We start from the raw sequence: 15,461 nt of genomic DNA, 5'->3' as shown, positions 1-15,461 counted from the left end.
GAATCAAACAGGAGAACGCAAAATTTTGACTTGAAAAGTAATTTTTGGTCGTCAAAAACGCAGGCAGAATCAACGTAACTTCTCTTCTAAAATCACCAATACGTTGATTTTGAGATTATAGATAAAATTTACTTCATTATCATTTGTGTTCAGGAGGTACGAATTTGCATTTCACGCTGTTTAGGAGCATCTAAGTACCGAACGACCAAGGTTATCAGTCTCACAGGGGAAAATATTTCTGAAAAGCGATTAATTTGCTCAGTATTGTTCTTTTGGTGTGATATTATTACAAGTAAGAAACAAGTGAGCATCGGCCTGGTGATCAATCTGTGGACATTTATCATGAAAATAATATTTTGAAGTCGTGATCGACAAGAAGAAGAAGATAATTTGAAGTGATTTCTGTTAATAGTCAAATTCATTTTCATAAGCACTGTTCGCAAGAGGTCAACAGGATGACTGCTGTTCTGAGATCCGCTGCAGGTAGTGTTTTCTGTGTCTAGAAGTACAGAAAGATGGAACGTAGAGGTGTAAATGAAATCAGATTTTCTGGGCAGTGTCGTGTTCTTTTCGGTTTTCAATGGCAAAATATGAATGTGGAATGTATTGTCCTCAGCAGACGAAGCATTCCTTGTTTCTACCATAGAGATACTCTATGTTATTGTTTCTACTTTCTCCAAGTTCTTATATATAATATAATGTCCCCACGAAATAACGCATGATGAAACTGAAAGTTAGGTAATTTTAGGTTAAGCGTCAGTTTCTATTTGCTCTGGATTTGTATTTCCTCGAACTATATGTCTCCTTTTATCTTTCTTTTTCATCAAATGTATTTACATAGTTAACAATGCTTACAAGTTACAAACAAGACTGTACTCACACACAGACGGGGGCATGGAGATAGCCCCCTCGTTGGCAGCGCTGGCTTGAAACCAGTTGTCGCTATCAGCGTTGGTTCAACCCTCACGTTCGGCGTGGGATTTATTTCCCAGTCATCTTTGTGTAGGATATTCTCGGTGTGCTTGAACACCCAGTAGTGCACGCATGCGCACAATAAAGATCCCAAGATCACAGCGAAGGTCTCATGGCTTAGAAACGTAAATACATGTACTCGCATGCAGGAGAAGGAAAGAAAAAAAGTAGGTAGCCCTCTATTGTATGGCAGCTTGCTTTCCCTATAGTGAGAAAGCAGATGTCCTTGAGGGTAACCCCACAGGACGATATACCACACACACAAGGATTCATAAGACTCTGTATTCATAATACTTGACTTTGTTTTCAGTGCGGTTTCTGGGCCTCACTAGACACAACCTTGCACAGACTTCTGTTGCTGTACGGCTTTATTCAGAAGACAGCACTACGCCAAAAAGCACCAAACCAAAGCGTCGCAAGGGCAAAACACCAGCAGGAAAGTTTGACGAGGACTGGGAAGGGGAAGAAGAGGAAAGACAGCCACAGGGGGAGCAGGAGCCTCTTGAGCGATATCCAAATGAAATAAATCCTATAACTGGAGAGATTGGTGGACCTCGAGGACCGGAGCCAACAAGATACGGTGATTGGGAAAGGAAAGGAAGAGTGACAGACTTCTGAGTTTGTTTGAAACCCAGGGATGTTTTATTGTGGCTCTGACTCGAGCATACTTTTTTTTATGAGGAGATATATTGAAGCTCAATTTAGCTGAACATACTTTGCCTAAGTAAAATGAAAAAAGTTTACAAATGAAAAAAGGTACATGTTCATTGTTGGCATTTTCGTGTGCTGTTGTTTGGTTGATGATGGCTGTCTTAGTGTTTTTCTTGAGAGCTTAAAATGGAGTGAAAGTATCCTGGCATTAGCCACGTTGTGTGTATGTGCATATGAACAGTTGATATTTCCTTGCGTTTATAAATAAACTGTAAACATTCATACATACTTGTGTTTTCTGTTTGTGTGTTACTATGGTGGTGTGGTTATGTGTCTGTTTACCAATGTGTGCATGCTGTTTCTGTGTTACTTCTATTCTATGGAGATTATTCAAATTTCATATTTTGCATACTTCACACACACACACAGCAGCAGCGGCTCTTACTCCCTCCAGGCATATGTGTATAAAGATGTGTACCCTTGCCTTTGTACGCACAACCACAAGAAATCATACACACAGATGCACTTTTTCTGTATTGATACATGATCCATTTTATGACTTATTAAAACAGTGAATACCTTGTGATGAATAATGAAATAGTTACTACCTTTAGTCACAAAAGCCACAGGGATCATTCTTTCAGTAAAAAAATTTTTTTTTTTTAAATACCAGGTTCCTTGACCTAAAAAGGCTAAAAGCAGCATGTGAACTAACTTAGTTTTTAAATCCCTGACCTTTTTCTAATGTAACTACAATAACAAGAATAGGATGTTGAACAACCAAAAGCAAGTCAAATAACCATTACCATTACTAACTGCTACTTCTGTCATAAAACACCTAAAAAGGATACACCAAAACACAACAAACAAACAGCAGTGCAAACCAAACAAGACTATTTTTAATACAGCACTTGAAATGATGTCCATAAAACAACTCTGGTAGGAACATTGTATCAACATCACCCCCTTAAACAGCACATCCTCATGCCATCACAACGACAGGGTCTACATTCTAAACTGAAGGTGCTGCTTCACAAACCTAAAAATGATTAAACCATGATGGTAGAAGCATGACAAAGTATTTGCAGTGTCACAACGACATGGTCTACATTCAAAACTGAAGGCGCTGCTTCACAAACCTAAAAACTGATTAAACCATAATGATAGAAGCATGACAAAGTATTTGCAGTGTTGCAAATGTCACAATACATGTATATATGTAACAAAAAAAGTAATAATAAAAGCAAACAATACACTTACAGCACAATCTGCTACTTAACTTTTGTCATGATGCATCGCTTACTTCACTCAACGGTCAGTCCTGTAGTACGTGTAATATCCTTAAGTCTGAACTAATCAAAACTAAAGCTATGGCACCTTTGTTTTACATATGCTTTAAACAAAATGGGGGTGAGGAGGACATAAAACAATATATACAACGGTACATTAAAATATTTCTGGACAAAGACAATCAAAATTGTTGATTTGAAAACATTTCTGTTACACTTAGCTTTGCAACATAAAGTTTCACAGAGATGTGATACATAATACATCTGTGTAGCTCCGCCTTCATTTTAGAGGTCTGTTTCCAATGAGTGATCGGTTGATATCTGAACTGACAGCACAGCCTATCATGAATCTAGCCACACCCGTTTCTAACCAAGAAAACAAGGTCTAACAGACTGTCCCAGTACATGAGGCCTCCAGAAGGTGTGCTCAAAAAGCAAGGAGTTGCAAGTAGCAGGTTTTACTGCGACAATTACAAGTCATTCTTACTGTGACTCATCAGTCTTCAATGTTTGATAGGCAGTAAATGTTATTCACATTCTTCCAAACCAGTACAGTCTATGATGTCTCCAGAAAGTTTGCTCACAAAGCAAAGAGTTGCAAGTAGCAGATTTTCCTGTGACTCATCAGTCTCCAATGTTTGATAGATAGTAAATGTTCTTCACATTCTTCCAAACCAGTACAGTCTATGATGTCTCCAGAAAGTTTGCTCATAAAGCAAAGAGTTGCAAGTAGCCGGTTTTACTGTGACTCGTCCGTCTCCAAGGTTTGATAGATGGTAAATGTGCTTCCCCTTCTTCCACACCAGTGCAGCCTGGTAGAGCTTCTCATGACCGTAGGGCACAGAACTGCTGGAAGACCTCCAGAATGTGAATGTCGATGTCGGAGGTGAACAGCAGGCTCTCCAAGGTGTTGATGTACTTGAACACCAGCTCATGGTGCTGGAAAACAGAAGAAAAAATATTTCTAATTCGTATTACAACAAGAAGAGCAAACGCTCGATCGAGTCACTTTCGCAGTTCTGAATATTATATGAGGCATCAGATGGACAGGAAGAAATTGCTATTCACAACACAATGAGTCACGTTCACATAAAATTTGAGCCCGGTCACTTTTATAGTTTCCGAGAAAAGCCCAACGTTAAGTTGTGTGTTGCCGAACAGAAAAGGCTAGTTATCTCCCTTGTTTTTCTGATAACGTTCGTAAAAGGCTACAGATGTAAATACTTTGATGTAAAGAATAATCCTACAAAGTTTCAATCACATCCGATGAACTTTGTCAAAGATATAAAATGTCTAATTTTTCCTTTGACGCTGACCTGTGACCTTGAAAAAGGTCAAAGGTCAACGAAACCATCGTTAAAGTGTAGAGGTCATTGGAGGTCACGACTAAACAAAATATGAGCCCGATCGCTTTGATAGTTTCCGAGAAAAGTTTGTCAAAGATATAAAATGTCTAATTTTTCCTTTGACGCTGACCTGTGACCTTGAAAAAGGTCAAAGGTCAACGAAACCATCGTTAAAGTGTAGAGGTCATTGGAGGTCACGACTAAACAAAATATGAGCCCGATCGCTTTGATAGTTTCCGAGAAAAGTCCAACGTTAAGGTGGTGTCTACGGACGGCCGGCCGGACGGCCGGCCGGACAGACTAACACTGACCGATTACATAGAGTCACTTTTTCTCAAGTGACTCAAAAACTTACATTGACTGAAAGACAAAAATAATGTGTGCATGAGTGCTGGAACCTAAGATTTTCAAGGTATAGAGTTCCGAGAGTACAACTTACCATAGGTTTTTTTACTTTATATAATGATAAAGCACCAAGAATCAACAGTACTATTTTGTTATGATTTCCCACGAAAGTTCATTAGTTTTTCACTACTTAAAAAAACAAAAAAGTGCCAACTAAATGTCTGTCAAGTTATCTGGATCATGTTCGTAACTGTTAATCATGCATATATTTTGACCCTTGCTTTGCTATTCAGAGTGATATTTGGCTATCATGTCTTTAAGTGCATTATTGCATAATATTCCGAAGATACATACATAGTCTTTTCAGTTACCTGCAGGAAGATGTGTTGCAAGCGCTCAATGACCCATTTGTACCAGGGAGTGTTGTAGTCGATTCCAGCTGATTCACATTTTGCCAGATGCTCCGTCAGTACCATGATGAAACGCTGCACAACACAACTTGAAACTCAGCACAAGTACATAATGAAGTTATTTCATATTTCAATTTCCTTCCACATATATTAGAATGTTCTTATCTGTCACAGATGGATCCCAGCTTATATGTTATTGACACCATTTCAAGAGAAAGCCAGCCAACAAGATTCAACAGCCTGTCTGCTTACTCGGGACAAGGATAATTCTGAAATATTGAAGTACAGTGGAACCTCCCGTAACGACCTCTCCCAAGAACGACCCCCTCCTTTTGCCGACCAAATTTCTCGGCACGAATGCTTTTCACACTGTAACTAACCTCCCAAGAACGACGCCCTCCTTTTTCCGACCTACCAACTTAGGGTCAATAACGACTTTTACCTTTTAACCAGTGAGCGTCAAAGCTCGTAATTACGCGGAACACGCACGCCATTAGTCACGCATCAAGACTCAGGGGTGGTCGTCTGTAGTTAGTAGTGCGTGCAAGTCAAGTGGCCCACGGCTGTCATCTTCACACCTATCACAATGGAAGGACTGCCCTCGAAGTAGGAGGGGGGGGGGGGGGGGGGGGGGGGGGGAGGGAGAGGGGGAGAGAGAAAGAAGATGGGAGGGGTTGGGTAGGGGCAGTTAGAGCCACAACTCAATAATGAATTGCTGTGAGTGTGTGCTCACCAACTGAAACCTCGGGTCAATGACCCATACTTGCCAATGAGCAAGTTTTACCAATGGCACGGTCTCCTTTGATATCAGAGAGGAAACTCTTCCTGTCCCAGTTTACAGACACTGACCTTCTTAGCCGGGGTCAATCACCGAGTTAGTCTTACCTATGAGACCGCGCACGCGTGTATGTGTGTGTTTGTGTGTGTGCGTGTGTGTGTGTGTGAGTTAAGTCTGCCCGTCTGTGCGCTGGTGTATGCACGTTCATCATGCTTCTCCAAATGGGAACAAAAATAGGATAAGGGACACAACTTTCAAGACCGAACTGCCCAACAGTTGCCACCCCTGTAAAAAAAACCGTATACCTCCCAAACTCCCAATAAAGACCCCTCTTTTTTACGACTGATTTTTCTGGACATTTTCAAGGTCGTTAGTGGGAGGTTTTACTGTATTTCTTAAGTTTGACTCCATTAACTGTGACAGTTCATCACCTACAAATGTTGCACACAAATTGTTTTCTGACATAGCCAATCTGTCTGCTTCTTCTAACACCACAATGCTATTCTTCTATAACAGTCATGAACACACCTGAAAGATGATGAGGAAAAGATTTTTCTGCTGGCTGGTTGCAGTCTCCAGTCTTTCTTCCATTCGCTCTATCATCTCCTCTGTTGGCACCTCGTCATCTGAGAAAATCTCCATGCCGTCTGCCTCCTGTGTTCACGACAACAAAATATTCATCAGCCCATTAGTTCCTCATGAATGGATGCTTGTATTTCCATAAGTTGCTCTTCTTCAATTTCTCCTTTTCCACTGGCTTATTCTCCTTTTTGTATTTAAATGTTTTTGATCAAAATAAAACTCAAAGGTAAAAGTACAGTAATCAATAATCCACTATCGATCCACTAAGTCCGTAACTCATTTGCTTCCTTGTTCATATTTAACAGGCTGTCAGTAAATCAAAAATTTTAGTAATAAATTTTCATTTGATTAATATACTTACCCAACTCACATATAGCAATTAACCCTAGTTCAGTGCTGGTAACGCTGTACGTGTCCCCTTGGTAACAAGGGAGACAACTCTAAAAAAGAGTGATCAATACCCATTCTGGTATCAAAGCCAGACCAATACTGAGTCTGTCTTCCGTATACGTGCGCATACGCCACCATTTGTAGTCATTCTAACCGAAGCCCAACTCACTTCTTTTTTAGAAATATATACAGTAGAACCTCCCTATTAAGACCTCCCAAAATCTGACAAAATCAGGTCTTAATAGGGAGGGGTCTTAATAGGGAGGCTGAACCAAGACCTGAAGGACAGACAGCTAGTGTAAAATGTAAATAAAACTCCTTAATGATGTTTCAGTTCTTTTTTAATGCCACGATTGCCAGCTCAACACATTATTGCATTTGAACAGTTTTCTTGCTTGTTTAACTCCTTCACTGCCCACCCCGTATGTAATACGTGGTAATTTTCGGTTTGTCCTACGCCCATAACCGTATCTCATACGTGGGATTTGTGTCAACAACATTTCAGGACATTTCTGAAAACTAAAAGGGGAGGTAACCACTGTCCAAGTACTTGCAGGGGTTCTAAACACAGTTCTTTCCCATAGACCGTTCGGATAATGCTGTTATACTGTGGCATTGAAGGGGTTAATAAACAAACTGAGGTCGAACGAAAGCAGCGGTCCCAAAACATGCACATCGATGTCGATACCAGCTACTAATCATAGTCATACGATACCCAGCAACGATTTGGTTGAAAAAGAAAAGTGTCCCAAACGCAAGGAACAAAACGAATAAGAACCGCGGCAGTGTGTTGAAACTGATGTAAAATTGTAGCCAAAAGCGTCAGTTTTCACGATGAAACTTGACTCACTCATTCAACTTGGGGACAACTGCACTACGGACTGTCCACAGAGTTGAGTAATTTAGGACACGTACTCCACTACTCACCTTCAAACTTCACTGACGGGATTCTGAGAATTTATTGATTCAAACGAACGCCGCGTGGTTGTATATCGCGTCATTCGGTCACGGATCGGGGAAAACCAAGAACAATTCCAGATTTCAAAACCCATGTTCGTCGGCCGCCATTGTTAGCTAGACCGAAAATGTTACACACGCTTTGCATACGTACATCGCAAAATGACATGACGTCACCACAACTTTCGGTTTTGGTTCGATGATCGGATTGCTTTCATAACGTTTCTGTAACTTTGCGTGTTTAAAAGGTAGGAGTTCCTGCACAGTTCTTTGCTAAATGAAACAGACATCTGGCCAATGACCTTTATCTATTCAAAATAAAGTACAGTCGCGAATATTGTGATTGTGGGCAGTAATGGAAAGACAAGACAAGACAAGATATGTCAACAGGGGAGCGGAGAATGGAGCCTATTTGAGCAGACGATATCGCAGTTGCGATGTGCTCGTCAACTGTTTGCTCAATTTCCAAAACAATATCAAGGTTTGCACAGTATGTCGGGTTAAGGAGGTAGTCGTAGTACAGAGGATGTAAACAGAGTAAAAAGGATCGGTCATGAAATTTAAAGTCCTAACTTAGAGGAAGTCGTAATAAGGAAGGTCTTAATAGGGAGGCTCTACTGTACCCCCAAAAGCGGGGAGGCGGGAGGGAATAAACGATGTGAGTTGGGTAAGTATATTAATCAAATGAAAATTTATTACTAAAATTTTTGATTAAATTACATATCTTACCCAACTCACATAGCAGATTGCTACTATAGGTGGAGGGCACTCACCATATCAAGAATGAAGGACCTGTCCTGCCGCTACCAAAGCTGGCAACGCAGAACTGCCATCCTGTTGAGTTCCAGCAACATCTCTCAGATAGAAGTTGATGAACACATCTTCAGAGCGCCAGTAAGCCGACTCGAGGACCTCTGAGAGGCGCCCAGAACGGAGAACCGCTAACGACGAGGCCCAGGCTCTCGCCTCATGGGCTCTGGCCGCAGTAAGAGGCAAGACTGCCCGATTATCGCCTGATTGGCCTTGCCACCAGATGTAGGCCTGCCTAATCGTTGTGGAAACCCACTTGGCCAAAGTGACTCTCGAAATGTCCTTCCCCACGAACCGTGTTGAGGGAGATAAAAAGCAGTTTCTGAGTTTCAGAGCGAATAGGCCAAGTCCGAGACAGGTAGCTGCTGAGAGCTCTAACAGGGTAGTTATATACATCAGGGTCTCCAGGGGCAAGAACATTGCTCAAGGGGGGAATGCGAATAAAAGGGGATGTTTGACCAGGCTTCTGGTTCTTAGCAAGAAAGTCAGGTCTAAATTTAAGAGAAATAGAGCCATCCTTTTCTAATGAAATATCCCTCGAAAGTCCCGATAACGCATGAACTTCGCTACCCCGCCTAGAGGTAGCAAGTAAAACCAGGAAAAGAGTTTTTCGCGTCACATTAGCCAAACTGGCTGCATGGAGAGGCTCAAACTCATCAGAGGTAAGAAACCACAAAACCAAAAACAGGTCCCAAGCAGGGAGCTGTGCCTTGGAACGAGCTGTGTCAAGAGAAGCGCCCTTGATGACACTAGCAATAACCCCACTCAGGTGAATCTTGTGACCTAACTGCTTAAGAGTAGAAGAGATCGAAGATCTCCTAACTCGCAGAGAAGAGGGAGAACCTCCTTGATCTGCTAGCCAGGACAAGTGGTTGGCCACCTGCATAGCCCTAGGAGAGAGAGGATCAACGCCGTTTTCCAAACACCATTTCGACCAAGCCGCCCAGTGTGAAGAATACACTGAGTTGGTCGAATCCCTGTGAGCATGCTGCACCAAATTCAGAGTTGAAGCTGAGGCCCCTGCACGGAGCAGAGAGACTCTGACAGAATCCACCCGTGAAGCTGTAGCGCTTGTGGATTTTCGTGCGGTATGCCTGACCGAGGCTGTAACAGATCGCCCTTTCTTACGCCGAGTGGAATTGGAGGACGAACTGCAAGACGGAGTAGATCGGGATACCAGTGCTGGCTGGGCCAAAGAGGAGCAACCAGAACCAGCGCTGGCCTCTCTATGTCTGCCTTTCTCACAACTCTGCCCAGAAGGCGAAAGGGAGAAAAGGCATAGGCCACCAGACTTGACCAATCCATCTCGAGTGCGTTTACCCCCCCATGCTTGAGGGTCCGGGAACGGTGACACAAAGAGAGGTAGTCTGGTGGAAAACCTTGTCGCGAACAAGTTGATGAACGGCTTGTTCACCTGAGCCCAGAGAAGATGTAGAGCCTGGTGGGACAGTGTCCACTCTGAATGTAGGACTTTGTCCCCCCTGCTCAGGGCATCTGCCAAAATATTGAGACTGCCCTTCAGATATGTTGCTGACAGAAGGATGTGATGAGTGTTGCACCATATCAGTATGCGACAAGCGCTGTCTGACAGACTCTGAGACCGAGTCCCACCCTGGCGGTTTATGTAGGCCGCTACAGTCATGTTGTCTGTATGTAACCTGACATGGCTGTCTGTCAGAAGAGGCAGAAACGCCTGAAGACCAAGAGCAACAGCCTCTAACTCCAGTGCATTTATGTGCCAAGAGACCTGATTGGCGTCCCAAACACCTGACGCCATCTGCTCTGCCAGATGTGCTCCCCAACCTGTCCGTACCATAGTTCAACGGGGAGTCAGCTTTACTGCCCTCTTCCTGCCCCCAGGGCGGAAGCGGAAGCTGCACACCCTGGCCCAAATCTTCCGATAAGGCGGGGTGCACCAAGACTTCCGTTCGCTTCTCAGGGTCCTTACCCTGAACTGACCGACCGCCTGAGCGGAATTGGCCCGCCCAGAGATCAGAACTTTCGCCCCGACGGAGTACGAGGGGGGTTACTTTCTCCTGAGAACGCGCTACGCTTTGGCCGGAGAACCCGGTTACTTGCGTAGCTGACATACCTTTAGACTGAACTGGAACGCCGGAAGACGGACCACTCAACGAAAGGAAGTGACAGCCATCAGCATCCTGTGAAGCATGAACCTCCACGTGCGTGACCGTGGCGGAAGGGGAAGGGCGAACCTTGACCAGAGAAGCGACATCCGTCACCCCGGAAGGAAGAGCCCGAAGCTCCGCTCTCGTGGAAGAAATCTCTGCAGCCAAAGATGTAACCTGCGAACTGAGCGAAAGCAGCAAAGCAGCTACGTCCGCAGAAGCCAAACCAGAACCCACAGAAGAGGAAGTCCCTTTAACAGACTTATCTTCATGAACGACCTTGTCCGAGGACCTAACAGGCAAAATGAAGGTAGCCGGTAAATCGACCAAAACATCAATACATTTCTTGGAGGTCGGTTCTAAAACAGAAACAATAGCCTGGCCGGTTTGTTTAGATTTCCTAGGCGTTTTCCTAGATGGAGAGGCCTCAGCAGTCACCTGTTTGGGAGTATGCCTCTTCCTGGCACTATCAGCCATGACAAAAAGACTCAAGAAAATATTTTCAGAAAAATTTTACAAGTCCAAATTGTGGCCAAAATCATGAAAAAACAAGGAAAGATCTCACCCGAACATTGTAGCGAAGTCAAAACGAAGAGTAGAAAACCAAGAGGAATGTAACAAAGTCAAAAGACTCAGTGACAACGGCTGTAAAACAGCCAGAGAGTACAAAATAGCGACCAACTTGACTGAGCGCTGAGGTAGGAATGACTACAAAATGGTGGCGTATGCGCACGCATACGGAAGACAGACTCAGTATTGGTCTGGCCTTGATACCAGTATGGGTATTGGTCACTTTTTTTTTTAGAGTTGTCTCCCTCGTTACCAAGGGGACGCGTACAGCGTTACCAGCACTGAACTAGGGTTAATTGCTATATGTGAGTTGGGTAAGATATGTAATTTAATGTCTCTTTAAATATGTTCATTTTGATAATAACAAACACGCAAACTTGAACAAAGTGTATTCAGGGAACAGCCGAAAAAGCAAAACTCATGGAAAATTCAAGCTGTTTATCAATATATAATTACATGTGCCAGTAGAAAACATTTGCCTGTAAGTGTTTTGGAAAAATCAAAGAACAACTCCCACAGTCAACACTGACCTTTCGCTTGGCCGCGTCCAGTCTGTCACGAGCATCGTCCACTTCGGACTGCAGCTGGTTGACCTGTTTTGTCATCTTCTTAATGGTCCCATGGAGAATCTCCCACACAAAGAAACTGACAAGCGGCAAAGGGTGAAAACATTAACAGGTGTTCACTTGTCTGATAATTATCTTCTACAATTTACATGTACACAATGTAGTAGGATAAACAATTCATCTGGTGTGACTCAAAAACACAGATCCAAAGCTGTTGAACACTCTACATGCAAAACTTTTGTTGTTTTAACAATTCATTAGTGCAACCAAACTGTGGTGCACTAAGGCAGATGTTGCCATTTTTTGCTGTTGCTTTCCTTCCTAAAAACGGAGAAAACGTGACATTACTTTGTCGGCAATTTTTTGCTCTCTGATTGCAGCAGGTAAGCACAAAACAAACTAAGTGTTATATGCCTGTACATACAAGTACTGCAAAACAACACCTAGGGAGCATACGGGTCAGAAATAATAATTTTTGTGTTGAAGTTCTTGTGTATCTACGTTAATATACTAGTGTATTCACATTAAAATTCTGTTGTATGTTGTCTTTTCTTTATTTCAACTTCAAGGACGGAAGGTGCATCTGACGCTTACCTGGTGAAGTCTTTCTGCATGGATTCGGAAAAGATCCAGTTGGCCACAGCCTGGCACTGTACCACTTCAGTCCTCAGCATTTTGTCCACCAGCACCACCATCATCTGCATCAGTCACATTGACATTCACATTCATAAAAGAAAAGTACCTTGGAATCCCCCTTTTAAAGGCCCCCCCCCCCCCCCCCCCCCCCAATATGATGGGAGTTCCACTGTATAGGTAGTTACGTCACTCACTGTCTTATCCCTTTTCTCTGAGCCTTATAGAAAAGGGAACAATATCATTTTGCAAATAACACTTTGTTCTAAACTTATTCTGCATGTCAACTGAAACAGCACGGTAGGAGAAAATAAAACATTTTCTTGAACAACATGCTGTGCAGTGTTACTTATCAGGCCCTGGTTTTTTTCATAAGCATATTAACAGTGTTCTTCTGGAACCTAATATGCAGTTACACACAGCAAAATCTTCCATGCAAGAACCTTCTGAGAAAACACATCATCCCCACAATGACGCCTCCTCCTGCACCTTAGTTTTCAAATTGCCCATCACCAGTACTGATTTGCAAAAAAAACGACAGCGATCTAAGAACACTTTGGGACAGAACGTTGAGTCATAACAGATAGTAGGCATCCTTCAGTCTTTGGATTTGTGCTCTCAATGGTTCTGGTGCAGCATCTGGTGTGACTAAACAGGCCGGGAGGGATATGACAGGTACTACTGTAAAATAAACACCTACACATGGCACAAGATAAAACCCTCAGTATGCTATGCTTTCAATCTCACCTGCTGGTGTGTTCTCCAGGTGCTGTAGACAACCTTCAGCATGTAGATCTGTGCCTCCTCTGTCTCTGCCAGTGACTTTAGGTTGGGATAGAACCTGTCAACATTTTCACCTTCAAAGTCAAATCTTAACATTGCATGTTGTTCATGATGCTTAGCTATGACTTCCAGCCTAAACTTGTTATACTATTCATGATCCTTTGCTATGACTTCTAGCCTATCTGCATTCTTGCACATGTTTTAAGTGAATGGCACATAATAGAGTACAAGACACTTACTTGGCCAGTGCAGCAAAGGAGTGACTGAAGGACTTTGACCCCAAGAAAAGCAGTGTTGACACAAACACATCAATTTTCAGTGGGTGGTATGTTGAATTATCTGAAAGGAACAATGTAAATGTTTAAAAGCATACAGCACAAGCTTAACAGAAAATTACTAAGTTTCACAATAATTCAACCTGTGCAGGTTACTATATCCCAATCGTAAACAACAAGTTTAACTTTTAAGCATATAAAATAACACAAATATAAACATCAATGTTGTCCTATTTAGCATGGAATTGAACGGCAGAGATTTTTGTTGTACAGCAGACTTCCACTAACTCGCGGTCCACTAAATCGCGAATTCGGCTATATCGCGGAGACCTCTTGGACCCCGAAAAAAACAGGAACGCCCTTTTTATTTATTTTTTATTTTTTTTACAAAATTTGTCACGTAAAGGCCAAAAAAGAGTACAGATCATGAAAAAATGTTCCATCATAACCACGCTATCTCTCTCTGGGTCCGATGGCCTTTCATTATGCAGTAAATTGTCATTTCATCTTATCAGTCTCTCTCTCTTTCTCTCCCTCGATCAGTCTCTCCAAATAGTGTTCTACGTGTGTGTGTGTTTTCAGGTTGTGTACATTACGGGTTGATCGAGACCTGCGAACAAAAGAAAAACAAACCTTTCACGCGCACGTGCCCCACTCAGTCAAGAACTTTCATGCAACGATCGGTATCGTCAAATTGGCCACGTGCCTATAGAGGTTAAGTGTCTGACCAGTCAGTATGGCCAGTCAGGCGTGCAGTTGAACACTCGAGTCCAGCTAATCAGTTGCGATCTCTGCTAGACGGTCCGGGTGGCCACAGGCATCAATCAAGTGCTTAAACTGCGCTTCAGTCTTCTGCAATCTAGTCAGGCATGCAATTTAACACTCGAGTCCCGCTAATCGCGATCTCAGCTAGACGCCCCGGATTTTCTACAGGCGCCATGAAGTGCTTCAGCTTCTTGCGTTATAGCAGGTGGCAAACGAAATAAAATAATGTGGTAATTCACCATGGCTTGCGTTCTGTTCATTGTCAGTTAGTGTGTGTGTGTGCAGCAGTGAGTCGCTATACGTGTACAGTGTACGTCTGTGTCTGTCTGTGTCTGATTAACTAGTAAGTTTGTGACGACGTATGAGTCAGAGAAAAAAAGAAAAGAAATCGTCATCTGCTGATAAAAGAAAACGTGTCATCGCAGTTAATTTTTTGATAACTTAGTTGCCAAAAGAAGCGTCACACTTGCGAGAAACGCAGTAACACATACACATGAACATTGTAGCACAACCACATGCCAGGTGTGCGCGTGCACACACACATGCACGCACATACACACATGCACGCACACACACACACACTCACACGGCAAACGCACACACGCCAACGTGACGCTCACAGGCTTTTTGTAACCAACAAGGGAAATAACCGCGTTTTTCTCTGACTCAGAAGAGAACGCGGTTTCTTCCCTTCAATTGGACCCCAAACTGCATCGCGAATCGGATATATCGCGATCAAAAATCTTTGGACCCCAAAGACCGCGAGTTAGTGGAAGTCTGCTGTATTTCCCAGAGTCAGTGCTCAGCGCAGACTCAAAACAGATGGTAGTGCACCACCCTCATGGGCAAATGCTTGTACAGAGATTGACGCGCACGTTAAAGATCCCAATTTTCCAGCAAAACTCCAGAGGTTTAAAAACACAGATACCCAACACACACATCCTCGAAGACGGCGTCATGCTGCCCATTTGGCAGGGTAAAAAACAGTGTGGCAAGCAAATCTCTCATCATTAGGTGACCTTGAGAATATAAAGCTCTGGAACGCAGAAGAAGAAGTTCTGCTACTGACCATTATCTTCCCCATTGGGGAACTTGTTTGGCAGTTCTCTTAAGAGCTGGGCGGCTTCGTCAGGAGTACACTTGGCCTTGATGGCACTCATCAGCTGATGGGCGGCCATTGTGCCAGGCAGGGAACCTTCAAGCAGAACACAAC

General features: G+C 43.0%; 1 protein-coding gene across 1 annotated transcript in view; it reads right to left on the bottom strand.

The window, feature by feature from the left end:
- Positions 1–2,146: 2,146 nt before the first annotated feature.
- The window catches only part of LOC138981054 (nuclear cap-binding protein subunit 1-like), a 33,418-nt gene continuing 20,103 nt past the window's right edge, over positions 2,147–15,461 (bottom strand). The window contains exons 16-23 of the mRNA XM_070353860.1: positions 15,318–15,443; positions 13,448–13,547; positions 13,173–13,266; positions 12,387–12,490; positions 11,757–11,871; positions 6,320–6,445; positions 4,975–5,088; positions 2,147–3,851 (exon numbers count right to left, since the gene is read on the bottom strand). Of these exons, the coding sequence (XP_070209961.1) occupies positions 3,738–3,851; positions 4,975–5,088; positions 6,320–6,445; positions 11,757–11,871; positions 12,387–12,490; positions 13,173–13,266; positions 13,448–13,547; positions 15,318–15,443 (893 nt within the window). The 3' untranslated portion in view covers positions 2,147–3,737. The remainder of the gene's footprint in view (positions 3,852–4,974; positions 5,089–6,319; positions 6,446–11,756; positions 11,872–12,386; positions 12,491–13,172; positions 13,267–13,447; positions 13,548–15,317; positions 15,444–15,461) is intronic.

The sequence above is a fragment of the Littorina saxatilis genome, linkage group LG1 (genome assembly GCF_037325665.1).
Source record: "Littorina saxatilis isolate snail1 linkage group LG1, US_GU_Lsax_2.0, whole genome shotgun sequence".
Classification (NCBI taxonomy): Eukaryota; Metazoa; Mollusca; class Gastropoda; order Littorinimorpha; family Littorinidae; genus Littorina; species Littorina saxatilis.
This window is presented reverse-complemented; position numbering and strand designations above follow the sequence as displayed.